Source organism: Emydura macquarii, unplaced genomic scaffold (assembly GCF_026122565.2).
Source record: "Emydura macquarii macquarii isolate MOO-44397 ecotype Brisbane River unplaced genomic scaffold, CSIRO-AGI_Emac_v2 contig_3328, whole genome shotgun sequence".
Lineage (NCBI taxonomy): Eukaryota > Metazoa > Chordata > Testudines > Chelidae > Emydura > Emydura macquarii.
Window position 1 is genome coordinate 2720230 of NW_027133465.1, and position 14898 is coordinate 2735127.

A 14898-nucleotide genomic window follows, 5' to 3' on the forward strand; every position below is an offset into this window, starting at 1 on the left:
GGGAGGAAGCAGAGCTCCTCCTCCCCCCAGGGATGCCATTTAGGGCAGCTGTCTGTATCGTCCCCCCAGTTTCGTACCGGAGGTCTGCTCCCAGAGGACACCCCAGCCCCAGGCAGAGCTCTTACCTGCGGTCAGTTCCCCCCTGCACGAGCTCACCCATTCCGCCCCGTGTTGTCTGCCTCCATCAGTCAGCAGCAGAGATGATGTGCAGAGACAATCCTCCGAGCCAATAGTAGCGTTCTGTTACCCAGGACAGCCACCCCCGCTGGGTAACAAGTAGGGTGACCAGATAGCAAGTGTGAAAAATCAGGATGGGGGGAAGGAGTAATAGGAGTCTGTATAAGAAAAAGCTCTGCCCCCAGATATCGGGACTGTCCCTATAAAATCAGGACATCTGGTCACTCTAGTAACAAATGCCAGTGACCTCCTGCCCCACAGCCAGGGCAACGCACGGCAAGCAAAGTTTTCAGAGGGCTACAGCTGGCCGTGCTGTCTGTGTCCCCAGGGCCTCCGAAGGTGGGGCAGGCAAGGAAGGGCTCATTTGGGGGGGGAAGCACAGGGTCCCCAATGGTAGTCGGGGAGCATAGGGAAGGGAGAGATGAGGGCATAGGGCTGTGTCCCGAGGCAGGGGGGCAATGAGTGTGGGAGAAGCATCTGAGGGGTAACAGTCCCTGGGGCAAGGATCCTGAGGGAAAGGGAGCTGAAGAAGGGGGGAGGAGGAGCTATGAGCAGCTAAGTGGGTCTTGAGCCCCTTGTCTTCAGAGAAGCAGGGAGCATCCTCACATCTCCCTGGGAAGAGACAGGGGACAGACCCTTCTGATGCAGAGCTGTCATGTCTGCTAGTGGGTGCAGCTTCAAGGACGGGTGTGTGTGTGTCTGTGCTGTGCTGTGAATTCTAGCTGGGTGTGTTTAAGGTGCCCCATCCCAAAGCAGTCAAATGTGATTTCCTGCGCACGCTACTGGGAGTGAGAGAAGGCAGGGGCTGCAGGGAGGGTGTCTGCAGTCACTGTCTGGGAGCAGAGAGCTGGTGACGAACATATCTAGGGGGAGACCAAGCCCTGAAAGAAGGGACATCCCAGAGAAGTTGCAGGGAAGAACGCCTGAGAGAGGCTGGGTATGAAAAAGCCAGCAAGGAATGGGACAGTGCAGACCTTGGCTGCTGGTTATAGGGTCCCTGGGCTGGAACCAAGTGTAGAGAGAAAAGTGGCACAAGACCTGGAAAGATGGAACAGAGACCATCTGAGGCAGCATCCAGCCAGCTTGGTCGGGGGGGCTTTGTTACCCAGCAAGGGGGGGACTATATAGTGACCTGGCTGGAGGGCTGAGTCACAAAGAGCAAGATGGACCACCGTGTGAGTAACCAACAGCAGGGGGAGCCAGATAGGGCGAGAGCTAATTTCCAGGCCTTGTGATAAAGAGGCGGACCCGTGGTGAGTGGAACCCCCTTAAAAGGTACCTAAAGTGTAGGTGTTGCAATGCTGAGTTTAAGTCCCCTTTGTAGATCTAGCCCCTACTGGGAAATTTAAACCTGCCTGAGCAGGTCAGTTGTCTGACTCGGACTGATTGCAGCAGCTACTTTTGAACACTTTACCCCAAATGTAAGAGTTTCATGAGTCAAGCTAATTAGCTTCCTATTATTTCCTGCCATTACTCCCCAAGACCATGAACTCGGATCTAGTGAAATGGTGTGAATGTCCTGAATGGTTTCTAGGAAGCTTGAGATTTCCCTTCCGTGTATCAGCCAATATTTTTCAAAAGTGGCCACTAGTTTTTGGTGTCTCGATTTGTTCAGGTGCCCATCTTAAAACTTGATTTATTTAGTTAGTTAGTTAGTTAGTTGGAAGTACTGAGCACCTACAGCTCCCACTGATTTCAGCTGGAGTTGTGCGTGATCAGGCCCACAGTTGGGCACCCAAAATGAAAATTGTGACTAGTTTTACTCCGCTAAAAGTTCCTTTCACTGAGGTCAGACACCTATTAGATGCTGCATTCAATGGGAGTTGCCATCTCCACTCTTCCTCTCTTCAAGATGAACAAAGAAGTTGCCACTAGGCCACTGAGCAAAAACTACCTAGGAATCCTGGGCTCTTGATCTTCCACTGTGTCTAAAGGGGAGCTAGCTAAATCTTGCTATAGTTGCTCCCAGCAAGAAGTGAAGAGGAGCTGCTCTTATTAAAGCTTTCTCTTCCTGGGAATTAGTGTGTATATATATATATGTATGGGGGGAAGGAGGGATTTCAGAGGCATCCTGCAGTTCCCAGAGCCCCCTTGCAATTGCAACGGCAGTGGTCATGCTACCACTACACGAGGTGAAAGGGAGGAGATACTTTGCCAGGCAGGCCCTTTTCTCTTCTAGTGCAATTCCCTCACGGTGGAACAAACATGCGCACACTTCACTACAGAAAGGTGCCACAATCTAACTTTAATGGGAGCTTTGCCTGCATGAGAGCCCTGGAATGGGACTGTGCATCTGCTGATCCTTCATTCTAGCCCCAGCGAGGGCTTTTTCCTGGTTGGAAGTGAGAGGAAATTGTGCTAGTGATGGGCAAGCCTCAAAAGGGATGGATAGTACTAATTAGAACTGAACACATAACTCTCATTCCATCATTTATCTGCTGAATTTAGCCTCTCACAGATTTCCTGTTTTTGTCATTTGAATTTAATTCAGGATTCGGCTTTTTTTTAATTCTATAGATACACAGTAGTCTGCAGTAGGAATTGAACCCAGGAACTCTGTCATGAAAAGCACACGGGCAGCCTGCTCACAGCAGAGGAGGCATCCTTTCAGGAAATGAGTAAGCAGCAGACTATAAGAGTTGTTGGGGACCAGCCACTCCAGTGAGTCATGATCACAGACACTATGCCAATGTATTATAACGGCACCCCACACTCCATCTTGAATCAAGCTGCTAGGATTAAGATGGAGTTTTGGATTCTGTACCTTGTGATCTCAACAAGCCAAGATTTCTAGAAGGGACTAGCAATTTTAGGTGCCTCAGTTTTTGGGTGCCCAACATGGGATGCCTTAAAGGGAGCCCAATTTTCTGAGGGCAGGTATTCAACACTTCCTGAAAACCATGCTCCTTTAAGGTATGATGCGTTGGGCACCCAAAACATGAGGCAGTTGAAAATCACAAGCCCCTTCAGGAAAACCTTGGCCACAGATACCATTTGTGTGGAAGATTTGGGCTCTGTATTTGAGTCACTGATGCTGCACTTGGTTTCTCCCGAAAGAGTCCTGTTCCCTTTCACCTCTCCATGCTCCGACCTGATCGATGGTTCACCCGGTAGGCAGGATGATGCTACAGTTAAGCAAAGTGGCACTTCTCATTTCTCCTAGTTATCAGTCAGTATCTCGTCACCACAGAGCTCAGCAGCTAGTAATATTATTTTAAGGCGTTTAGACCAAGTACATAGAAAGCAATGGGAATCTCCATGGGCCAGTGATTAATTCCAGCCAGCAAATGTGTTCCCTGAATCAGCTCTGAGTCCTTCTACTTAGACAGGATTCAGGGCCAAACTCCTGTCCTTGGTTACACTGACTTAAGTGGAGATGAGCGGAGACTGGCCTCTGTGGGCCCAACCGCTTGGTCAGAAATGAAGTTGAAGCTTCTTGCTTGTTGGTTATAGTTAGTGTTTGGGTTCAATGGCGTCTTTAGAAGACTAGTCCATGAAACGAGCCTGAGCCCCCGCCTCCAGCAGCTGGACCGCAGCCCCCAGAGGAGCCTTCGTCATCCTTGTCCCCATCAAAGTCTCTCCACCACAGAGGGGATTTGGGCAAGGTTGAAATGTAGGCAGCTCTGTTCCTGGCTTCCTTTTCTTGCTCCTAGGAGGAAGGAAAAAAAAACAAGCCAGGCCTGTTTATCTGAAGTCTAGTGATTCAAGTGCTTCAAAGGAATGTGTGTGAGAAAGCTGCTCCCAGAGAGAGAGGCCCAGGGCTGGTCCCTGAGACTGGGCTCCTACCAGGAACTAGTCCTAAACCAGAAAGAACATGTGTTCTAGTCTCTAGTGGATAAAGCATGCAACGTGGAAGTGGGACTCCTAGGTTCAGGGGGAGGCAACAGCTGACAGTTTTAGCGGAGGGTCTGATTCAGGTGGCAAGGTGGTCCAGACCACCATCGATGCAAATTACAGAACTCGTGGCTGGCAGAAGGGAAACAAACACAGATCGAGTAACACCCTCCCTGATCATGCAAGGTGCTGAAGGTCCTCAACTCCAGTTTAAAGTCAGCAGGAGCTGAGGACGCTCAGTATCTGGCAGGCTTCGGTCCTAGAAACCTGACTGTCTGCTTTTAGAAGCCTGTAAAATATGTGAAGTCCTTGGGGTCATTCCTCAACCAAGACCTCCTGTGTGTGAGGCTGCACCTCCAAGATACATAAGAAAGGTACGTCCTTTCTTCCGAATGTTCTAGAGATTGTTGCTCAGCTATCTCTGTGCGTGAAGCACACAGCAACGAGGCAGGGTGGGCGAAGAACCCAGACAGAGGAACATAAAGGAAAAGCAGTGATGATTTCATGCCACAACAGCAGACAGAGAACAAGTAACAACAGGGACACTTGGTAGCCTATGGCAAGTCTCTACGTGAGTAAAGGAAGGAATTCTCTTCCCATTTGGTTGTTCTCTTGGAATGTGTCCTGTTACTTCTGATGGGATATTCCTGCTGCTTAGGAAGTTTTAAACTCAAACTGTTAAGGAAGTTTGTCTATTCTCAGTTCATACATCTTCTTCCTTCTTTCCAGCCTTCTTGGAGAACATGAGGGTCAGATCTACAGCTGCTGTAAGTTGGCACAGTTGATTTCAATCAAACTAAAAGATTAGACAGCAGCTGAGAAACTGGCCCTAAAAGCATAACACCACTCTTCTGTTACATGTTCTCAGGAAAGTTGCCACTGTTCCCCCAATGGGGCTAAATGTCTCTCTTTACATTACCCCACAAAGCAATGAGGAAAAGTTGTTGCCGACCCTGGGGGAAGGGAGAGAGGCAGCATCATGCTATGTAGAGACCTGCCATTACATCAGGAGTGGGCATTGATGACAAATGGACACAGGGGATCAAACCTCACCCTGTCCTGGGTGGTCAATACCCCCGCCTCTGACAGGGGACTGCCTGTTCCTTACCCTGTGGTAACACTTGTCTGGCTTGTCCTGCCAGTAAAATCTCATTGAATTGGTCTATAGATAAGGGCTCACACCCCCAAGCCACCCTCACATCGCCTCTGTATGGTCAGTCTCAGCAGAGAGGCCTTGGAAGGAGGATGACTGACCACGCCGTAGTGCAGAGCATGCTAACACACATCCCTGCCTACAACTCAAGCTTTCATAGGACCATTCCATCTGCGTGAGCTTGGAGACTGAATTCACCTCCCATCCTTAGTCGGGATCTGGAGGGATCGGCCCTGAGGCATTATTATGGCAGGAAGGGAGGAAGCTGTAAGCTGCCGCTACCCCGGCTGTAGACGTTGCGTGTACAAGGGAGGCGTTCAGGTTGAAGGGCTGTCAGGGCAGCACCTTGTAGGAGGACTAAGGTCATTCAAACACTTAAATGAAGCCATGCCAAAACCTTCTGGACAACACAGGCCAGGTCAACAGCACCCTTGGCAGTGCAGGAAATCTGCTGTTATTCATAGAAACCAACTGACGTCTGGCTGTAAATGTACAGATCGTGCTCATAGGAAACCAGAAAACTCAAGCAAGGTGGGCCTCAGAGGGAGCAAAATCCATGTAGCTGGTTGGGATGATTCTCCCCAAATAGCCAGAGGGCTGTAGCCACACTAAGCCAATGAGTCCTTATGTTCTGTATGGTATAAAAAGCATCACACACACAATAGAGATGGGTGGAATGTGCTTAAGGCATTAGGAGGCAGGAAGTGGGTGTTTTCTTGTGTGACCCTGGGCAAGTCACTTCACCTCTCTGTGCCTCAGTTTCCTTATCTTTAAATGAGAATAATCCTTACCATACAGGGATGTTGAGGGGCTTATTTCACCGCTGTTGGCAATCCACTCAGATTCAGTGGTGCTGGGCGAAAATGCCTGCCATCAGATGTGTATATAGCTCCCTTCACTGAAGTCCCAGGCACTCGCTGTATCAAGACCAGTTGAAAGCAACATATAGGACAGGCCCCTGGGTTAGGATCCAGGAGATCTGGGTTCTAATCCTGGCTCTGCCACCAACTGCTGGGTGACCTTGGGCAAGTCACTTCCCCTCTCTGGGCCTATTTTCCCCCTCCCTCTCATCCTTTGTCCTATCTATTTAGACTGTAAGCTCTTCAAGATAGGGACTGTCTGACTCTGTTTGTGCATTGCCTGATGCAATGGGGCCCTGATCTCAGTTGGAGCTATTGTATACAAATAATAAGGAAACTCTTTACATTTGGATTTAAAAGGGAGATGAGATTCAGCTTTTGGGAGCCACGTGTGTAACCTACGGGCCTGTTCCCACTGAAGCCAAGAGAAAAGCTGACACTGATTTCGATGGAAGCAGAATGAGTCCCCTAAAATGTGGTGCTGAAGGTAAATGGAGTTACCTGCAAATACAGGATGTTATCTTTGGAAATGGCTTCCATCAAGTCTTTATTGGGAGAAGGTTCACCATGCAGCCGGACTGCATCTGAAAGGGCCTCGTGCACAGCACAGCTCTGCTTGCATGGTCTCTGCCTGTAGAACAGCACATAGGCCGTGTCTTTGGGGAAGAAAGAAGTCACATTGCTGACTGATTCGAACGAGGAAAAGGAAATCCTGGTGTCGTTGAAGAGGTACCACTGGATTTCAAAGTCCATCTGCTTGTCCGAGGTGCTTTTCTGTGCCCCGTCCCTTGGCTGGCTTCCGGCACTAGCATCAGCACACTCTCTGGCATAACAATAGTAATGGCCACTCTCTGACGAGACCCCGGAATGAACCACCACGCTACAGAGATCATACACCACGGACACAAATCCATTGCATGAGGCAGCCCTGTCATTCCTGTTCTGGCAAACTTCATCTGATTCCTCTGAGGCACCCAGGACCGGCAGCTTCAGCACCAATGGAATTGAGATATTATCCAGGATCTTCTTCCTCTTCATGGTCCTCAGGTCAAAGGAGAACCTCAGCAGGGTGAGGACGAGGTAGTGTGGCCCCTCCGTCAGCTCAGCCACTTTCTCCGCATCTTGCAGAGAAGCGCACTTCTCACAGTGATATTTATTCTCGGATGTCAGCACCTCCGGTGATAAGAAATAGTTGATCAAGTCCGGGACAGATCTGGAGTCCTCTGAACCGCAGGTCTTTTCTGCAAAAGCCAACAGTGGATCTTTCACTGCCTCCAAGATGACGTGATCGCCACTGGGTTTCAAGCTGAAAGGAGTTTCTTGTCCTCCTGGTTCCTGGAACCCTACTGTTTCTATTGGTAATAGCTGGACGGGATGCTCTCCAGACACAGGGTGCTTCCTTTGCCTCCTGGGAGATTCCGTGACCTGACTTTGTGGTGTTATGGGTGGCTCAATAATCTGCGGACCGATTTCTTCCACTGGTAAAACTGCTGTGTGGCTCTGCCGGTGCACGTGTCTGTTGGATGGTGGGAAAGCCAAAGACAGGTCTGTGAAGGCTTCTTCTCGGGAGGAGACATTCAGACACTTCAGACAGCGGATTTTTGTCGTCATCTTGCCCCCGAACATTTTCTCAATTAATGTCTTGTTTAGGTAGTGGCACTCCTCAGCCGGAGACATCAAGTTGGACTCTTTGAGCTTTTGGTAAATTCTTTTCCCAGTCTTCTCTTCTTCATGCAGCCTTTGGTGGGGGGGGAGGAAACCTGCGTTAGAAATCACCCAACAGACCAGTAACCTCCAGTGTGTGCTCCCTCACCCACATACAGCCTCTCACCACTTATTTTTTTCACACTCAACCCCCGAGGAGGTTGAGGTGCTTTCAACTTCTCAACGCTTTCGGCCAAAGACTGGCACTCTATGGAGGTTCATCTCATTGGGCTCAGCACAGCTGGTGGCACCCCACATCGTAAAGCGTGACAGATCCATCCCACTTGGGCACGGAGGAGTCTGCCTGCTGTGGTTCTTCTGTATGAGTGGGGAGGGATGGGATAGGATTTGGGGAGCACACACCTTTCATATGCCAAACACCCCATTTCTCCTGCAGTGCCTTTGCATGCCCACCTGCAGCAGGGATTTGGAGGGGGCCTGTGACTTTTGAGCTACAGAAAGAAAGCACAGAAACTTTAGACAAAAGCCAAATTTCAAAGGGGGTGGGGGGGGGAGGTGTTTTGTTTTTTTTTTGTTTTTTTTTTTATAAATGCTTGTCATTCAAAAATAGTCAGATTTGCCCCCAAAAACTTCACCGAGACAGTCCCCTTTGCCTTCAGGATGAATGTGGCGTTTTCGGGCCAAACTGTTTTTTCCAAGCCAAAGTTTATATAGAGGAGAGCCTAAAGCAGTGCTTTATAATTGAAGCTGGGACTAGAACCCTTGTCTTTCAGCTCCAAGCACACAGTGCTCCAGCCTTACACCCTAGTTGACTTTACTAGCTTCCTTATCGCCTTAGTCGCCCAGCCTCTCTAGGGTAACATCACTCACTCAGCCCCACAATGCCAGTACATTACTCCCCTGTGAGTCAATACCATGTTAGAAAGCCTTGGAAATGAACTTGGGTATTAGTTGTCCAAAATCATTCATAAAAACCTTCCAACTTTCTCTTCAGGTAACAACCCCTCTTGGTAGGGGATGAGCACAATGACCCGGAAGAACAGCTGTTAGCATCTCTGTTCTAATTTATGATGATGTTTAGGAGGCCCTGTGGTGGAGCAGGACTTCATCGTGCGCCGCCTTGTACAAACACAGAACAAAGAGGCTGCCTCCTGCCCCAAAGAACTCGCACTCTACGCGTATATGGAGCTCTGAAAGTGCCGAGGTGGCCACTTACCGATCTAGCAGGTACTTCAGGTATTCAGAACAGTCCTGCTGAGCTCCAGGGCTGAACCAAGGAGGCCAGGATGCTGAGAGGAAGCTTTCGGGTGAGATAGCAGGTCGCTGGCAGCAACAAAACGAGAGGAAGAGAAGCATTTAAGGCCAGATCCTACTCCCATTTGGCAGTTTGAATCAGGCCCTTGCAGAGACAGTCATTGAAACCTATTGGGAGGTAGTGTAGCACTCATCAGAGAACGTCAGGGTTAGGTGTACCTGTGCCTAGTCCCTTTAAGGATTGAAGGTCTGCTGTGGGGGCCGAAGGGGACCGCTCTGGTTGCAGCAGAGTGGTGTGTGCTCTGTGCTCTGAAAGGACTGAGCAGCAACGGTGCTTGTGGAAACTGTGTGTGTCTTTGGGGGTTTTTGATACTTAGTTTAATACAACTCCATTTTTAAAACTGTCCCTGGGGTGTAAAGATTTCTTTTTAACCCCTAGAGTGCTGGGACGCTGCAAATTCGGGAGTAAGATGGCCACTGATGCACCCCCAGGATACAGGACATCCCCACCCCCACCGGTGTGACCCCCGCATGCGGAAATGTTAGTTGATGGAACCTGTACCAAAACGTTGCCACATTTAAAATGTCCAGCTCGTTACTGAATATTATAGTAAAAGACTCGCTCTGATTTTTTTTGGCAAGTTTGACAAAGCAACAGCCTGCAAACCCTGCATTCAATTCAGTGTATGATTACACAAAACGGAATGAAAAAATTACAACATAACTCAGAAGTTTCTCAAATACAGTGTTCGTTTGTGTGTAGGGAACAATGTGACAATTGTGAAGACAGCTAGGCTTGAAGTAGATTGTGTGGTGTGCATAATTCACAGAATACCATAAACCTTCATTGGTGTCTGCACTTTTGCCCATCCCAGGCCTCTTTTAGAAAGAAGTTCTTTAGTTTTAAGAAACTCAGAGTACATATTCTGGCATTCCCCTGTTAAGCTAACACATATATGGAGCTCCACTTTCACAATCTCTGCATCCAGCCTATTCCTTTTATTTCTCCAAGCTGTGGTCATCAGAGAGAAAACTCTCCATGTGAGCATTCTGCACAGTATTGAAGAGATGTAACAGCTGATTTTCTTCAAGTTCTTGAAGTTGCCCTGTGCTTTGGTGAACATTTTCAGATACCACTCTTCACTAGGCAGGCAATCCTTTAATACAGGAGAAGAGATTAGGCTTTTCACCATGCCAAATTCTGTATTCTTTCATGATGCAAATGCAAACAGCTTCAGAAAATTCTTCAAAGCTGATGGGTTTTTCGAGAGCTAACTTGGATACTTTGCTGTGAAGGCAAAGTGAAGTCATGCTTGTCATGCAGATACTTCTTTGCTCCTTCATAAAAGATCATGGAGCCCTTTTACAGGAATATCTTTAATAAGTTCCTTGATCTTAGAATTCACGTATATCCAAAGAGCTTGTCCGTAATCCTTCTCTCATTACTCTTAATATATTCTAAATTCTAAGTTTCATATTCAGTCCATTCATGAGCTCGTGCACTGAAAGAATACTAAACCACTTAGCTTCTAAAGCGTCAATCTAGTCCGTGTATAGCTTCAGAGCATGGCTCAGAAAGAGGAAAAAATAGTTCGGTCATCTTACTGGTAATTCCCTTGTCCCCAAAGCATTTCCAAATTACTTGGGACACTCCTCCTCTCCTAAACACTGGAAATGACTAGTTAGTGGGTTCCAGCACTTCAGCGATCTATCGACTGCTGGCAAAAGAGACAGCCACCTACCTGGTAACAAAGTGTCTCAATAGATTGCACTCTTCAATTTCACAGTCACAAATTAATTGTTCTGTCTCAGTAGCAGAAACGCTGAAGTGGAAATAAACCTTTAGAATTAAATGTTCTACATTGACAATGTTTTTCTGCAGCATCTTTCTTGTGCTATGAAGAATGTGCACTAAGCAATTGGCTGGTATAGTGTCCCCCTGGCATTTTTCAATTTTTGGTAAATGTTGTTATGCTTCCTGTAATTTACACTGACATTATCCGCTGCATATACTGACAGCTTCCGCAAACTGAGGTCAAAAGCCTTGCGTTTTCCAAATATTTCTATGGCAATGGCTTGCACAGTATCCTGACTATCACTGTTAAATCCAGGAGACGGAGCTGAATCTCTTTTTCAAAACGGAAATACCTTAAAACTAAAGGAAAACAATTTGCTGCTCTCTTATTTAAATCATCAGTGGCCAAATGGAAATATAGATCATTACCCTTAATATATTCTAACTGCTTCTGAACTGAATATGGGGCTAAAATGTTCTCGCTCAATGCTTTTTGCCTTGGTTTTTTCACAAGTCAAGTCTTTAGCCACAGACAAGTCATGGTAAAGAGTTTTAACTTTTACACAACAGTTGATGTCTCATTAAGAATGGTGATGCATAACAGCATGGACTAAAGTTCAGCAGCAGTCACATTAGTGTCACGAGGTGATACGCTTGCTTTGAAGAAGTTCTGTATGTTAGCTGACGTAGCCTCACTACACAAGTTCCGTTTGTGCTTCTCAGAAGAAATGTATTGATTCAAATCTCCTTTTCCACGATTGCGGACATGCATATCACGCCTGCACAGGCTGCAAGACGCCCGGCGCTCTCCATTCCTGCTTTCAGCAATGAACTCGTATTCTTTTGGCCAGTCGGGATTAAACACGTCTTACGTTTCAGCACGATGTCTATAAACCAACGCCAAGATGACGTTGCCTTTCTCGACCACAGCGGAGAACTGACTGTGAATCAGTGTCTGAGGGAACCAGCTATCTGTACAAACAATGGCGTAATCAGCCTGATCGTGGAGATTATTAATTTTTCACCAGGGATCAGGATTTTTTAAAGACTCAGGTTTCCCATGGTTCAGCTAGACTGACCGGTGTTCCTGTGCTGTTGTGATGACGCAGGCACAATATAAGAACTCAAAGAGCCCAATACCAAAAGCCCTAGCAGGGTACATGGAAGACACTTCTTTTTGACTTGTGTATGCAAGATATGGCTTCAGTGACGTTCACACCTGCTTACCCCATATCTGAATCTGACCTTCTGCTTGAAGTGAAGGAGCAGAGGTTAGCAACGCTAGAATCCCCCAGTCCTTTGGTTCTGTTGCTACTTGCTACCCTTGTCTGCAACGAAGCAGCTACCTGTGGGGCCCATTGAGCATGGGCGCAGGGTATAAGAGGCTAGGGGAGGCTAAGCCTCCTTAAACAGGATGTGGTGCACCTCCCTTTGGTGGCATGCCAGCCTACTGCCTTTGGAGCTGAAAGGGTGCCTGGGCCATGGCCCTACTCATGCTCCACCCTGAGGCCCTGCTCCCGCTTGTCCTCTTCCCCCGTGGCCCCACCCTCGCTCCACCTCTTCCCCTGAGGCCACTCCTGCCTGCTGCTTGCCCCTTCCTCCCTCCCCTGTTCGCTTCTCTACGCCCCCTCCATGACTAGGGGAGAGGGGGAGGAGAGGCACGAGCAGTGGCCTCACAGGAGGGGGCAGAGAGGCGTGGCCAGGGGCCTTGAGGGAGGGTGCGGTGGGAGTTTTTGGGCAAGAGCAGAGCAAGGGCGGGACCTTAGGAGAGGGGAGCCGAGTGGGGGCGAGGCCACGGTCCAGGCACCAGTGCTCCCGCCCCCCACTTCTAGGGAGTCTTCAGCACTCCTATCCAGCCTCCTCAAATGCAGGAATCACACGCCACCCATGCCATTGAGGTGATCATAACATGAGCCGGCATTCCAGCTGCTTCTGAATGGCCTCAGTAATATGCATTTAAGGTAAATGGGTTATTCTGCGATCCAGCCACGTGCTACAATGGGCTGCTTCCACCACCGCTCTGCCACACAAGTGCTGACAGCAGGTGCAGACGTTCTGCTAGAAAAGGTTTTTGCCCACCGTTTTCAGACAAGCCCCCATGGCACCGTTAGAGAGAGACTGTTTCGTTGGTGGCTGCTTATCCAGACCAGAAGTTGGTCTGAAGCCTGATACATTTCTCCACTGTTTGGGGCATGAGCATCACTGATGTGTTTGATTAAACATAAAGCAGCGAGGCAACCATGACAGAGCCACATGTTCTGCTTGGGAGAGTCAAGGATGGCAGGCTCTGATGCATGGGTTTAACAGCCTTTTTTAAGCACGCTGCCTGTCACTGTTTCATTCACACCGTTTACTGGTGCACCACCAGGGACAGACAGACAGTGGGTCATTACTCTTTCAAATGAAACTTGAAGTGAAGATGTCAGCCATACATATACTGTAAAATCTCACAGCACATTTTGCATGAGCAGGAGTGTTTTAACAGCAGAGTCTTGGCTACATTTAATCTTGTATAATGTTATTCTGCCTATCTGAAGGCTCAAGTGGAAATTCTTCACATTTTAACTCCGCCTCCTCTTTATTCTTAGGAGCATAGGAGTTGTGGTAACGGATCAGGTCAGTGTGTCCATCTGATGCTGTATCTTGTCTCCCACAAGGGCCAGTACCTGCTGCTTCAGAGGAAGAAATCCTGCAGTAGGAGATTACAGGATAACCTGGCCAGAGGGAGAATTTACTTCTAATCCCCAACATCTAACTGTGTATACCCTGAAGTACAAGGGTAACTCTGGATGTACCTGTTGTTCATATAAATGCCTAAGCCCCTTTCTGAATCCTAAACTGTTGCCCCATGGTACCTTGTGGTAAGGAGTTCCACAGGCTAATTGTGCATTACATGGGAAAGTATTTCCTTTTATCGATTTTTTTGAATTGGCTACCTGTCAATTTTCTTGACTGTCCCCTTGCTCCTGGGAGCATCAATTCAACCAATCTACCTTCTCTAGCCCATGCATTATTTTATATATTTTCTTCATGTGCCCTTTTGTTCATCTCATCCTTCCATGTTTAAAATATTTATATACTGGTACAGAGACTTCCACTTAATTCATTTACCAGTTCATTTGATCGTCCATTAAATTTGAGCCAAATCTCTGGCATCAACTCCTGTTATAAAAATAAAAGGAACTTCTCCCCATTATTCTGGTCACTGTAGGCAGGAACTATATTACCGGACAGTGTAACTAATGCCTTGAGGAAGCGTCATATGGGAAGGGACATAGCTCTGCGTAAGAAGAGATTTTTAAAGATCCCACAGATCAGCATGAGAAGAGACAATAAGCAGAAGCAGTTAGGGACACAGTGTGTGTGAGACTGACCATATAAGCGCTGCCACGTGTCATGCCCCAGATGGATAACAAGGGTAACCACCTCTTTTAGCCAATAGCAATGCAGCTGATTGAATTAGATGGAAGACAGTGTGAAGGAGCAAGCACTTTAGCAAGTGTGACAGCATTAGCTCTTACCCAGCATTGACACTACAACTGGGGTTCTCTCCTTTGCTGGAGGTTCTCACTTGTTTTCAAAGCATGACCCCATCGTAGTACCCTTTGGTTTGTGGACACCACCCTTCCCACTCAGTTGTGTGGAACACATGCCCTTCTGTTCAGAACTGAGCAGATCACCTCCTCTCCTACTAGCCACTGAGTAACACCCCTGTGGCAACTACAGCAAGTGCTGGGATGGAAAAGCAACAGCAGAGAAGTACTGATGCATTCTCATCTTCTTTCAGTGCAACTGGAAATGAGGAGGAGTCAGCTCTCTGCTGACCGTGGCGTGGGAATGAGTATCCATCACCCATCAGCGGCACCTCTAAGAGGCTTCAGATTTGGCATCCAAAACTGAAGCACCCAAAATCATTAGTCAGTCACTTTTGAAAATCTTGGCCTTGAACCTTTATGCTTGTGAAGATGACCTTCAAAGTATGAACCATGTTTCACCACTACGGTGATGTCTGCCTGAGTCTGCAGGCAGCCTGAAACAAGAACTCCAGGAGCTGTTAACTCATTCATCTCTGAAACCTATGAATCTAATGAATATTTAAACGTTAATGTTAACTATTACACCGACCAAACCAGGGGAGAATATAATCTGAAGATTGCCCA

At 47.8% G+C, this 14898-nt stretch overlaps 1 protein-coding gene and 1 long non-coding RNA gene across 3 annotated transcripts in view; one reads left to right on the forward strand and one right to left on the reverse strand.

Moving 5' to 3' along the window:
* The window catches only part of LOC137143433 (uncharacterized), a 24536-nt gene extending 14841 nt beyond the window's left edge, over positions 1-9695 (forward strand). For both annotated transcript variants that reach the window (XR_010917158.1, XR_010917159.1), the window contains exons 2-3: positions 2695-2795; positions 9383-9695. This is a non-coding gene — a long non-coding RNA (uncharacterized lncRNA). The remainder of the gene's footprint in view (positions 1-2694; positions 2796-9382) is intronic.
* USP35 (ubiquitin specific peptidase 35) overlaps positions 2521-14898 on the reverse strand; it is a 26164-nt gene continuing 13786 nt past the window's right edge. Inside the window, exons 8-10 of the mRNA XM_067533195.1 lie at positions 8906-9012; positions 6526-7762; positions 2521-3826 (exon numbers count right to left, since the gene is read on the reverse strand). Coding sequence (XP_067389296.1) covers positions 3656-3826; positions 6526-7762; positions 8906-9012 — 1515 coding nt within the window. The 3' untranslated portion in view covers positions 2521-3655. The remainder of the gene's footprint in view (positions 3827-6525; positions 7763-8905; positions 9013-14898) is intronic.